This window comes from Trachemys scripta, chromosome 4 (genome assembly GCF_013100865.1).
Source record: "Trachemys scripta elegans isolate TJP31775 chromosome 4, CAS_Tse_1.0, whole genome shotgun sequence".
Taxonomy (NCBI): Eukaryota; Metazoa; Chordata; order Testudines; family Emydidae; genus Trachemys; species Trachemys scripta.
Genome location: NC_048301.1, coordinates 75,275,952 through 75,289,185, shown reverse-complemented (window position 1 = coordinate 75,289,185; position 13,234 = coordinate 75,275,952). Strand labels below are relative to the sequence as shown.

At 45.3% G+C, this 13,234-nt stretch overlaps 1 protein-coding gene and 1 long non-coding RNA gene across 5 annotated transcripts in view; both read left to right on the top strand.

Moving 5' to 3' along the window:
* LOC117876982 overlaps positions 1–3,455 on the top strand; it is a 100,162-nt gene extending 96,707 nt beyond the window's left edge. For all 4 annotated transcript variants that reach the window (XR_004645591.1, XR_004645592.1, XR_004645590.1 and 1 more), the window contains one exon: positions 695–3,455. This is a non-coding gene — a long non-coding RNA (uncharacterized LOC117876982). The remainder of the gene's footprint in view (positions 1–694) is intronic.
* A 7,889-nt stretch (positions 3,456–11,344) lies between these two features.
* HSD17B12 (hydroxysteroid 17-beta dehydrogenase 12) overlaps positions 11,345–13,234 on the top strand; it is a 130,425-nt gene continuing 128,535 nt past the window's right edge. The window contains exon 1 of the mRNA XM_034768754.1: positions 11,345–11,577. Within this exon, the coding sequence (XP_034624645.1) occupies positions 11,412–11,577 (166 nt within the window). The 5' untranslated portion in view covers positions 11,345–11,411. The remainder of the gene's footprint in view (positions 11,578–13,234) is intronic.

Below are 13,234 nucleotides of genomic sequence, written 5' to 3'. Positions count from 1 at the left end.
GCACCCCTGTCCCAGCCAGGACCCTCCTCCCGCACCCTGAACCCCTCTTTTCTGGCCCCACCCCAGAGCTTGCACCCCCAGTTAGAGCCCTCACCCCATCCTGCATCCCTGCCCTAGCCCAGTGAAAGTGAGTGGGGGGGGGGAGAGTGAGCCACCGAAGGAGGGGGAATGTAGTGAGTGGGGGCGGGGCCTTGGGAAAGGGGCAGGGGCTAGAGTGTTCGGTTTGTGCGATTAGAAAGTTGACAATTCTACATGCAGTAGGTGAGGGCTGACAAGAGAATGGGGAAAGGAAGGACAATTGTACTGGGGAACCGAGCACAGGGCCCCCTTCCCCTCCAAAAATCTGTAACCTTTATGTAAATAAAGTAAAATGAGGGGGTGGGGGCCCAACAAACATGATGTACCGGAGCTCCAAATTTCTCTAGATGGGCCTGAGCAGCAGGTAACTGCAGCAGTTGCTTACATGGACACATAATGTTAAGTTGCCTGGTTCCCTAAGCATATTGCCCTCTGCCTGGTTCCCTTCCCCCCTTTCCATGTACGTGCTACCCAGTTGTCTGATTCACTTGTATTCTGGATGTTCCTTTCATGTTGGTGTCTCCAGTTCCTCAGCATAGCTCCTGTTTCATCCTCAACTTATATAGCAGTAGCATCTAATAGAACTAACTTAGTTGGCTTCTTTCTCCCTTTCCAGGTTCTTTTACTGCGTCCAGGCTCTTTACTGCAAAGAAGAGTGCTTGTAAAAGCAGAAGAAAACAAGAAGCAGGAGATCACACAATGTTATATACCAGCTTTCCACAAACCAGTTTGACAACCCCTGATATACAGATAAGAAAAGTCCTATATGGTGCAACCACAGTGAGCACATGTTCTTTCTAATGATTTATAATTCCACTGTATCCCACTCAAAAGCAATGCAAGAATCTGACTCTTGTTATCTTGTAGATGGGAGAGAGCATTCTCTATACAATGTCATTGTGAAGTTTTGGGGATCAACCCGGACCAGTAAGGGGTTCTGTCACGCCAGCCTTGTACTTTTGGGGACCTTAATGCTATGCTGCTGTAGCTCAGAGCCCTGATACCAATAGCCAGCCTAGAAGCACAAAGGTCTCACCCTGGCTTCTACCAGCCTAGTTACTCCTTGCAGCGTAATTCCAACAGCTCTGAATCTCCCCAAATCCATCTACTCAAGTCTTAACTACCAGCCACTCGGACTTTTCCTCTCTGGTTCATCACTCCTGAAAGTGCGAAAACAGCCCCCCATTATCAGCTCACTTTGGGACACATACATCATACAATTTGCACACCAGAGCCCTGCTATGGGTAAAAATAAACAAAATGTGTATTCAATAGAAAAAATCACAGATTCAGAGTTGAAATAGTAAGAAAAAGCAAACACATACAAGTAGCACAGAAAATAAACATTAAGACGCAACTTCAGGATTCACACTTCTATATTAGACAATTTCCCTTTTCTAATACAAGTTACCTATTGCCTTTGAACAGTTTCCCAATGTATCCTGCCTAGATGCTGGCCCTCAGTTTCCGCATTAAAAAACCTCAGCCCTAAACCTACTTTTAAAAGGCTTTTTTCTCCTCCCCCACTTTTTCGTGTTTCTCCTAGCATGATGACTCATGGTTCTCCAGATTAGAGGAAACTTCCTCCTTTCTTAGGCAATGTCTACACTAAAGACCTCACACCAGCACAGCCGTATTGATGCAGCTGAACCACTGTACACTCTGTAATGTAGCCACTCTAGGCCAATGGGAGAGAGTGCTCCCGTCAGTTCATCTACTCCAGGCCCTGCGAGCGGCAATAGCTATGTCCACACGAGAAGCTCTCCGCCAACATAGCGCTGTCCACACAGGCGCTTACATTGGTGTGACTTATGTCGCTCAGGGGGGTGATTTGTTCATTCCCCCCCCCCCGAGCGACATAAGCTATGCCAACATAAGTTGTAGTGTAGACATAGCCTTAGTTTTCCAAGACTGGTGTTTTCTTTTCAGTTTCAATGTCTTTCCATCAACTTTAATGGTCCACAATTGTCTCTTCCTGGCTGGACTATGGATGGGTACTTAAAGTTGGATTCATATAAACAACTAGCCTGAAAAGTGTCTCTCCCTGCCTGATTGCTTCACCACCCTGTTGTGAGGTGATGCTGTAGCTGCATCACAGTTAAAATTACAATTTTCTATGCATATATACATGCATACATTCATAACTATAACCTGTATACATAGCTCCTAATGACCATCAAGTTCAGAACATTACAAGTGTTCACAGAAGACTTCATATGACATATAGTTATACCCAATAACATTGTATACAACCAGTTGATTCAATTGCTCATTCTTTGGGGTTCAGATGCTTTGTTCTTTCCTTGGAAGTCTGGGACCTGATTGTCACAATCATGGAGTAAAAACAATTTTATAGCTGTATTGTTTTCTCTTAAAATTATAGTAGAGTTGTTTCTTCACCTCTCATACACATACTAACATGCATGTTCGGACTTACCAAAAATACATAACCGCTGTATATTTAAAGCAAAGTATTCCTAGGAATTAATTATATAAATTCTGGAAGGGTTGATTATTTGCTGCTAACTAAAGGTAAGGTAGAGAAACAGCATCAAAAGGGAAAAAAAGTCAGTCCTGCAAGTTTGCCCTTGCTATTGTAATTATGAATCCACTATGGCAGTCCTTATGCAGAAAATACCCTCACTGAGGACAATGAGAGGTTTGCCTGACTACCGGCTACAGGATTGGGCCCTACATTTCCATTTATCAATTGTACAGATCTAAAAAATGTAACCAAATTTCACTGAATAATATACAGCTTTGGTTTGCTAGGGAGGAAGCTCTCTGAGAGCCTGATCCTGAGTGGTGCTTTGTCAGGATCAGATGTATAAACAGGAAAAAATAAATTGTTAGCTAAGTTATTCTACTCAATAGCTACTTCATTCTGTGTATTAATACGGAAAGTCAGCAAAATTTTACTAGTGGCAACTCAGACTGCTCTAAGGACAAATTTATTCATTGTCATCAAAACCAAGAATCAATAGTAATGGATATATGGATAAATCCACATCACGCTGACTTGGCTAATTATCCACTTCTTCACAAAGATATTTTCCTACATCACAATCCTATGTCACGTGTATCAGTTAACATGCTGAGCTTGCTGCATTACCAGCATTAAACCTAATGTATATGCTTGTTCAAGGGCAAAGAAATCCAGATTACACTGTGTTGTTGAACCCAACAAAACTTAAATTCCACAGTAGATTTAATTGTTTGATACAATTTGATTATGCACACAGGCTTCTATAATTTATTTAGATTTGTATTAATAATGTATGCTGTTTGAGTGACATGCTATTGTATGTTCTTTCATAACAGGAAACATAGCAAGCATGTATTTGTTATTAAAATAAAAATGTAGTATTTTAAAAAGATGAAAACATGGTTTAGTCTCATTCACTTGGGCTTGTTACACTTTGAAATTAATGTAATAATGTCAATGATCTTCCAAGTATATTTCATCTAAAGCCACACAACCGGTCTCCTCATTACCTTATTCCCTCCACTTGTTTGTTGCACCAATATGTTGTATCTTGTCTTAAGTAAGTTCTTTGGTCAGGAACTGTCTCTCAAACTCTGTATTTGCACAGTGCTTAGCACAACAGGACCCTGATTTGAATGGGGGTCTCGGCATTACAGTAATATTATTCAGTTTTTACTTATGGTAGCACCCAGTATGTGTTAGGTAGTTTCCACACATTCAAGGACAGTCCCTGCTCCAAGGAACTCACAATCTAAGGACAAACGAGACAAAGGTTAGGGAAAATGGAATGGAAACAACAGAAAATAAAATACAATTTATATGCAAGTCAGTCTGATTCACTGTAAGCAGCACAGCAGAAGTGGATATTTAAGAGGCACTTATGAGCAGAGAACATAGAGGCTTTGCAGGTGAGCTCGGGGAGATTGTACCTGGCATAGGGGAGTACATGGAAGATGGCATGGAGGAGATTGACAAACAAACGGACAAGGCTGGGAGCATTAGCAGAGCAGAGGGAATGGGAGCAACATGAAGCTTGACAAGCTTGGATAAGTAGGGAGAGACAGAGTTATATAGAGCTTAGAATGTGGTGACCAGAATCAAAATTTTATTTGATAGTGGATGGGAAACCAGAGAAGAGTTTTAAAGGAGTGACATAATCAAATTGACAGGCAAGGAAGATGAATGTAGCTGCTGTATGTTGCATGGACTGAATAGGAGCAATATATGGTGTCTGGGAAGCCAAAGTGAAGGGTACTACAGTAGTTAAAACAGGCAATAACGGGGGCCTGGGTGAGAGATTTTGCTTTGAGAATAGAAATAAAAGAGTGGATCTTGGCGATGTTCAGAAAGAGGAAGTGGCAAGATTTGGATATGCCCTGCCTGTGTGGGGCAAGGGAGAGGGAGAAGTAAAAAATAATACTAGTTTAATATATTAATATTAATACAAGCCATAAATAATAATAGTAATAAATTGATCTCAAAAAGCCTTGCCTCTAGAGGACTTGCTCCTGCTCCTATTGAAGTCAATGGCAAATCTGTATTAACTTCAGTGAGTGGTTTGCCTGAACGAGGATTACAGGATTTGGCCCAATATTAGGGCTGGTCAGAATTTTTGAATGAAATATTTTCTTGAAGGAAAATGGGATTATGTTGAAATCAAAGTTTTCCAGGGGAAAAGATAGATTTTGGCAGAATTTTCTATCTGGAAACCGAGAATGTTACATTTTGGTTTGAGCCAAACAAACATTTTATTTTGAATCAACGTTAATCTCTCCATCCCCTTGAGCCACTGTTGTACTTTATAGGAGATGTAGTTCTGTATCCCTCTGCCCTCCATTGTCTCCTCCTGGCTCTGTTCCCCAGCCAGACTCCATCTCCCATGAAGCACCATGGTGTCTCCCTGTGGCTGAGCCACTTTGATGCCTCATGGGAGTTGTAGTTTCCCAGCACTCTTTGTACCAGTGTGAAAGGGGAGATGTCAGAGCTGTAGGATCCACTGTCACATGGATCCTCATTTTCTTCCCATTGAGGAGGCTGTGCATTAGAATATGGGGTAATACAGCCTCAAGTTTGCAATAATGGCTGCACTGAAGCCACACAACTTATCTGTGACCTAGGGAGAAGATACATTTCCTCCCTGTATTCTTTCATCTCCACTGAGATGCTCATTGCACAGCCAGTATTCGAGGTGTGTATTATATAGGATAAATTGTTTGAGTACACTGCCACAGTTGTATTTACATTAACTAGTACAAAAGTTACCACAGTCATACTTTCTCATGTTTCAGGCATAAATTGATCACGTGGTATGACTGGGAAAGCATTCCATCCCACCCCCATGCTATAGTATTGCACAAGTAGTACATTCACTTTCCTGTGGATAATCAGCCTGCTACACATCTTACACATTTCCCCCTACGTTCTGGTTTTCCTGCTGACAAATTTATACCTCTTGCCTGTGGGCTGGTCTTGTATGCAGCTTCAATGTTTCTACAGCCTTGTGTGTACTGTTTGTAATTTCACATCAGCAGGTGCATTAGACTTGTTCTCGGTAAAGGCAAGAAAGTTATTGAGATGGTAGAGCAGGGGCCCATCTTACTTAAAGCACAGGTTTGGATTATAAAATAATCTAAGAGATTGCTTTCAGTTTTATCTATGAAAAAAATTACACCTAACTCATAAAATCTTTCCATCATATAGTGATTCACGCTTTAACAGATGAAAACGGGTGAGATGAGTTTTGGGTGAAGGTGTGGATCAATTCCTATTGGAACCAGTTTACTCGTCCCTAGTTGTTACCTACTGAGAGCATAAAAATGCAGACAGGAACTAGGAAAGATGTTGAGATGATCCAGAACTAGAACTAAAATAAAACTAGCAGAGAAACCAGTACAAAATCCACACTAAACAAAAGGCTGTCAAATGGGCCCTATGGCCCAGCTTTGTCTGCGCTGCCACATTAAATATCAAGTTTTGATTTCTAATCCCAATTTCTCACTCTCAGCTCTGGAAGTGCTGTGGCGGCTGTACTGGCCCTGGTTGGCAGAATGATTTATGTTACATGCGAGTGGATTATGGTAAAGTTACATCCTTTTCTGCTATTGTGTTAGCAACATAGGACCACAGGGGCTTGCACCTGACTGGGATCTGTGAATTTGAGGCCACAGAATTAGCTGTAGAATCTACCCACACACAGAATGGTGCTCCAGAATCTAAACTTTTCTAGCCCTTGTGGCTGTAAAGATGGTCATGAAAATATGAACGAACTATAAATCAGTGATTTCTTCCTGGACCTTCAGCCAGCCAAAACAATAGCTAAGAGAGGCCCAATCTGCCGCATTAATCTAAATGGGTTGATATGCTAGAACATGACAATTTAAACATCAACACTGTTGACTATTTCTCTGCTGACTGTTTTAGTAGAAATATCCAGCTCATTTTTTACTCAAAATTCCAAACTGCTTCCTATGCCTCTCCAGGTGCCAAACCCCACAACTTTCCTCTTCCAACATACTAAGACCATGTCTAGATTACTATATTATGTCAATTTAATTTACGTCAGCATACAGTCATTAGAGTTATTAAATTGCTTGTGTGTGCACATGGCTCCTTGTGTCAGCGGGGCGCGTTCTCACCAGAAGCAATTGTATCAATTGTATTGTCAGTGTAGGGCTTTGTGGGATAGCTTCTGAAAGCCAGTAGCAGTTAATGTAATCAATGCAGTGTCTATACTGATTACATCGACCTAATTACATTGACTCTATGCCGCTCTTGGAGGGGGTGTTACTAAATCAGCATAGGGAAGCACTTATGTCGGCAGGAGCCAAATTTAAGTGAAGACACTTCCACAGTGAGGTCAGTGCAAGGCAGCTTACGTTGACCAAACCCTGTAGTGTAGATCAGGCCTCAACTTTCAGCTTCATCTCTGAAAACTTGCATTATGCTATTATGCAATGTAATGTCAATACAAAATCTATGAAATATTGAAAACTGAAAGTGGGGGAACAGCATGATATAGACTGAATTTAATATCAAAATAAACAACCCTGACCTACCATATTACTATATTGGGCTGTTGTATTATTCAGTAATAGTCTCTATTTTCCAATTTAAATAAATCTGCTGTAAAATTAGAATATTAAAGATGTTTTATTGAATGGTATAGTGGGGCAGCTTCCCCACTCTCTGAGATTATGGGCTGCGGCAGGCCAGTGGGCCTGCGCAGATGCACAGCCAATCAGAGAAGGGCTTACTGGGAGCCAATCAGGGCCCAGGTTGGAGACAGCCAATCAGGGCCAGGCTCAGCCCTCTAAAAGACTGCACAGGGAGAGAGCAGGCAGTCTGTCCCAGGCCTTCTAGTAGGGAAGGTCTATCTCCAAGCTGGGAGACTAGCACCGTGGACTAGCAGTGCTGGCCAGGCTCAGGGAGCAGAGGGGAGCTCTAGCCTAAGGCCTGCCAGGCTGAAGGCCCTGAGTGGAAGGGCCTAGCGGGTGCGAGGGGCCGTAGGGGAAGCGGCCCAGGGAAGCGGACAGACGAGGGGAGAGTAGGAGGACAGCGAGGCTGCCGCCAGAGGGTCCCTGGGTCGGGACCCAGAGTAGAGGGCGGGCCTGCCCCCGCACCCCCCATGCAGTACATCTAGCCATTGGCCGTAGGGAGTGGCCAGTACAGACCACGCCAGATCCCTGATGGGAGGGATTAGACTTTGGGGTGTGTGGTTGACTACGGTGGCTGGACAAGGAGACTGCTGATTGACCCCCCCCCCCCCTCCCGGAAGGGGGTGTGGAAAGACAGAGGGCACTGCCGGAGGGCAGTGGTCCTGAAGAGGATGTTGCGAGTTGGTGAGCGACGTGGGCTCAGGCACGCCAACCGAGGGCAAGACAACGGTCGGGACACCACCAGGAGGGGACGCTTCACTGGACTGAGCTAATTCCCGGAACAACCAGTTGGAGGCGCCACGGTGGTGAGTCCCAACCCCGTTACAAATGGAAATCTGGACTGGGACTCAAGGGACCTGGGTTCAATTCCTTGTTCAGTCACAGAGTTTTTATGTGATTATAGGTAAGTCTCTTAATCCACTTTGTGCTTCAGTTCTCCATCTATAAAATGGGAATTATATTTTACTACATCACAGGGTTGTTATGAAGAGACAATCCATTAATGATTGAGAGGTGCTCAGATATTATAGTGATGGGGTCATATAAGTAGCTAAATAGATAGAATTTGCAGCATGCCACAGAGATTTTCCAGTGACTCTACAGAGCCATGCTCAGGAGTGGAATGGTGAGGTTAAAAGGGGTATGATCCAAAAGATATGTGGAAGAATACAAGACCTTAAGCACAGAAGATTTATGGTTGATGAGGAGACAGCATAAGATGCATGGAAACATGGCCCAGGTTACCAGACATGCTAAGGTTATTACAAAATTGCACAAGAGCACTTCCAACAGTGAAACCAGAGCAATAATACTTGACACAATACGATGTTCCAGTGATGACTTAGAGGGGAAGCCAACTCAGAATAATCATTTCCATACTCAACCTCGGCCAATAAAGAACAATAAGGGTAAGAGTGAAGAAAACCAAAGTGGAAGAGGGCAAGTTGAAGCCTGGGGTTTTGGGAGGGGTGGGATGGGGAAAGGAGGGAAGAGGCTTGAGTGGGGCACCAGTTGCTGAAATCAGGGCTTGTGTTGATTCTTCTTCTGGCCTCATTGCTATACTAGAGAAAAGGGGTGTCCCGCAGAGATCTGTCTCATCCTTGTGCAATCCTGCTGTGGGACATAGCCACAGCCTGTGTGTGGCAGAGCTTGCATGAGATGAAGGGCTTCAACCTTTGGCCTGCTTTACTGTACATAGGGCCAGCTCTGATTGAAGCAATGTAAACAAGGAAACGAAGTCAATAAATATCAAGCAGTTTGACTAAAAGCAAAGCAATCATCTTAGATATGAGAACTAAATCTCCCTGACCCAGCAACTCCCTAATAACACTCTTGTTATCGTGACCTACATAACTGGGGGAACTTCATCTGTTTTACGAAAAGGTATATTAAAAATGTTTGGAGCACACAACTCAGAATGATGGGAAGATGGAACCTGATGCATCAAGGAGCATAACACATGAGAAATAACTCTGTGGTACAGAAACTACATTATGGTTTATTCGTTTACAGGTATGTGCTTGAACCACTATTATTTTGGACAGTCATACACTAATAATAATATATTTTAACTCTTTGAACCTGTGACGAAATGGAAAAAGTGCCCATCAGCATGGCAGGGGTTAAGGAGAGCCTTTGGGTCCAGCTAGCCTCACCCAATTATACCTGCAGCCAATGCCAGGCCTGGATGGGAGAGAAAAGGAGAAAGTCTGGCTCAGTTCAGGCTGACTGGTGAACAGGCAGGAGTTAGCTACTGCCCTATCTGAAAGGTAGCCTTCCAGCCAAGACATCATGTTCTGTCTCCCAGCCAAGGGAGATTATAGAGGAGACCTAGGAGTCTCTGGTAACTGGGTGACTGCAGACCAGAGACAGTGTGGGCACAGGTGCTGACTTTCTTCTGTCCGGGTGGGTGCTCCACCCCTGCTCTGCCTTGAGGCCCTGCCCCCAATCTACCCTTTCCCCCAAGGCCCCACCATCATCCTGCCCTTTCCCACCCATGCCCCCACTTTGCCCCTCCTGAGGCCCTGCCCCCACTTTGCCTATTCCCGCCCTGCTCCACCCCCTCCCACCCGCCACCAAACAGCTGATTGGTGCGGTCCAAACTTATGACTGCCCTGCCCAAAGGAGCCTATTCATAGCTTTAGGAACCCCTGCCATAAATTATAAAAGCAAACCTATAATCACCCACATAAAGAGCCCCAATGAAGTAAATTAAGTTATGTTCTTAAAGGTAACAAGTAGAAGTGACGGAAAATACTGTGTCCATGAACCTGGGAGAGAAAAAAAGGTAGGCAAAATGTAATTACTCATAATGGCAATTTGGCTAGGACAAGAAACAATCCCTCTCTGCTTGCAAAAAGTGCCAGTCTTTAATGACTACAGTACATGTGAACAGGACATTGGAATTGCATGTCAGTGGATAGATGGTACAGTACCTGCATTAGCCTAGTTGCTGCTAACACTATCTATGATGGGACATTACTGAAGCTTTGATTCTGTGGGAAGAGCCTCATCTACTAATTTACCAAAACTATTTACAGCAGGCTGGGTTTTTGTTGAAATTCTTCACATCATTATTGACCAGGTCCAACCTGATTATTTCCAGTAGTGCAACAATATACTTACTTTTCACATCAAGAAGAGATCTTGCTGAAAATCTTTGTAGAAGGTCCTAGCTGAAATAAAGTTGTCTTATACTGTCATTTCTAGGTGCTCTTATGAAAAAAAAATAAGTGTCATAGCAAGCTCCTAATATTATTCATTCAGAGGATGAAGATTTGGTGGCTTTGCACATTTCTCATGGAGAAGCAAAATGTCCCTGATATGGTTCTGCATCCTATTGAAAATAGAACCTTTGTGTCCCTTATTTTAGCAAAGCCTTACATACTGTGACACAGCACAGATATCTGATTTCTAGTCTATATGTGGTCTTGTGCCATGATATGAGTCAAACATTCTGCCCTGTAGATTTTAGCAGCTTAGGCATCTGCCCAACTGCACAGCTGGACTCCTGTCTCCCTACTGTCAGCTTTGATTACAGTCCAAAAGCAGGAGCTGGAAGGCCCCGGCCCTACTTGCAATGAGATCTGGTACCTAAACACTGGTACACTTATACATAGTTATGAAGATGTATGACAATATTGGTGGTAAATACATTGCTGCAAGTCAGTAACTGCAAGCTTCACTTTACAGGTATTGGTGAGCTGCTGGGATCTCCTGCCTTCAGGGCTGGAAGGAGATCCCTAGACAGTGCCCGTTTGTCCCCCTAGTTGGGCCCAGTCTGGGGATTCTTTCTCCCCTGCGGGGGATTCCAGGGGCTTAGCTGACAGACACCTTGCACCTTAGTTCAAACTACCCGCCCCGACGGCACCAACGGCCGCATAACGGTCTGTGTGACTGACAAGCGCCTCTGCCAAAGGCTGTAGAAGCGTAAAGTCGACCACGTGGCGTGCAGGCGCCTGATGAATGGGAGCGTTTGATGAGTATCCCCATCGTCCAATCAGAAGGCAGTTGGTGTGGGCCCGTAGCTTTGGAGGCGGTGTGGCGAAGCGCTATCCAATGGAAGAGGAGCATGTTTTTGAGTGAGAGGCAGCCTAGCCAATGGCGAAGTAGTGGTGGGCGGGCGGTGTTACGGGTGTGGGTCAGCGCCGGCCCGCAGGGTTTAGTGTGCTCTTGTCCGCCGCCCCCGCAGCATGGAGGTCCTGGGAACTCTCCCCAGTGGCGGTCTCCTCTATTGGGTGGGGGTGCTGAGCGCAGTGTACATCACCGTGCGGGCCACCTACCGCCTGCTGGCCGGGCTCCGCGTCTGGGTGCTGGGCAGCCCGGTGGTGCTGGGCCCGGGGCTGGGCGCCTGGGCAGGTGAGTCGGCTTCTTTGGGGCTGCCCCCGCCCTTGGTCTGAGCCCACCCTGCCCCGGAGCGGCCCTGAGCTCCCTCTTCAGCGAGGAGCTTCCGCCGGGGTCCCTTGAGGTTTCCCGTTCCCTTCATTGGGGCCCTCCGCGCTGGGAACCCCATGCGGCTGGCACTGCCCCAGGCAGCCTTGCACTCTGTCCGGGGCGGGGAGCGAGCTGCGCTGAGTCCCTTCCTTGTACTCGGCCTGAGTCCCTGCCCGGAGGGGGTGGGTGGGCCGAGGCCCGGAGATCTACTCTTGGTCGCCACCTTTGCCCCGCGTGGGGCTGGCCTGCCTGGTCTCCAGTTTTGGCGTGGTCCTGATCTGTCCCCCCGCAACCGCGGGAGATGCATTTCCCCGCTGGTAGCAGGGAGCTGCTGCTGTGGGAATGTGTCAGTGGGGGACAGGGCAAATCCAGATTAGCGTGATCCAGCAAAACTTCTCACCAATGAACTGCTTGCATGCATCCAAAACTACATGAAAGCTGTAATATAGCTGGGGCCCAACCAAATTCATGGTCCATTTTGGTCAATTTCATAGTCATAGGACTTTAAAAATCGTAAATGTCATGGTTTCAGCTATTTAAATCTGAAATTTCACAGTGTTGTAATTGTAGGGGTCCTGATCAAAAAGGAGTTGGGGGGGTGGCAGGGTTGTGGTACTGCTACTCTTACTTCTGCGCTGGTGCTGGCAGTGGTGCTGCCTTCAGAGCTGGGCAGCTGGAGAGTGGCAGCTACTGGCTGGGAGCCTAGCTCTGAAGGTAGAGTCACCGCCAGCAGCAGCGCAGAAGTAAGGATGGCATGGTATGATATTGTCCCCTTTGCTTCTGTGCTGCTGACTGCAGAGCAGGGCCCTCAGACAGCAGCCGCCACTCTCTGTCTGTCCAGCTCTGAAGGCAGCGCAGAAGTAAGGGTGGCAATACTGCCACCTCCCTAAAACAAACTTGTGATCCCCTGCAACCCCCTTTTGTGTCAGGACCCCCAATTTGAGAAACACTGGTGTCGTCCATGAAATCTGTATAGTATAGGGTAAAAGAACACAAGACCAGATTTAATGGGGGGGAGACCAGATTTCACGGTCTGTGAAGCGTTTTGCATGGCTGTGAATTTGGTAAGGCCCTAAGTATAGCTTAACCTCCCCTGCACCCCAGACACACTGTGTGTTAAATTAGTTTAAAGAAAACAGTGGAAAATCAGTCTTAGATACAGGCTTATGTGTAGTCAAATCTGGAACATGTGCTTGAGGGATAACCTCAGCCCCCTGAAATACAACTTATTTTGCCTCAATATCTCAGCCATATGAGCCTGCCAAGTCCCAAATTTGGGATAAGGACCTAGACTGAAGGTCCCAAGGGAAAAAATAGTAAAGTGTGTAAAGGGAAGAAGGATCTGGCTTTAGTATAAACATTTTCTGTTGATAATTCTCTGTTTTGACTGTCATAAATACATTATGGTAATGTGGTCTAGTGGACTAAATGCAAGATTGGGAGCCAAGGGGCTTTTGTTCTGATTGTGGTGCTGTGACCAATTTGATCTGTGGATTTGATAACTCACTCAATCCCTGTCACTATTTGTTAAACAGATAATCCCTGAATTTTAGAAGTTCTGAGGAAAAAAAATAATGTTAAT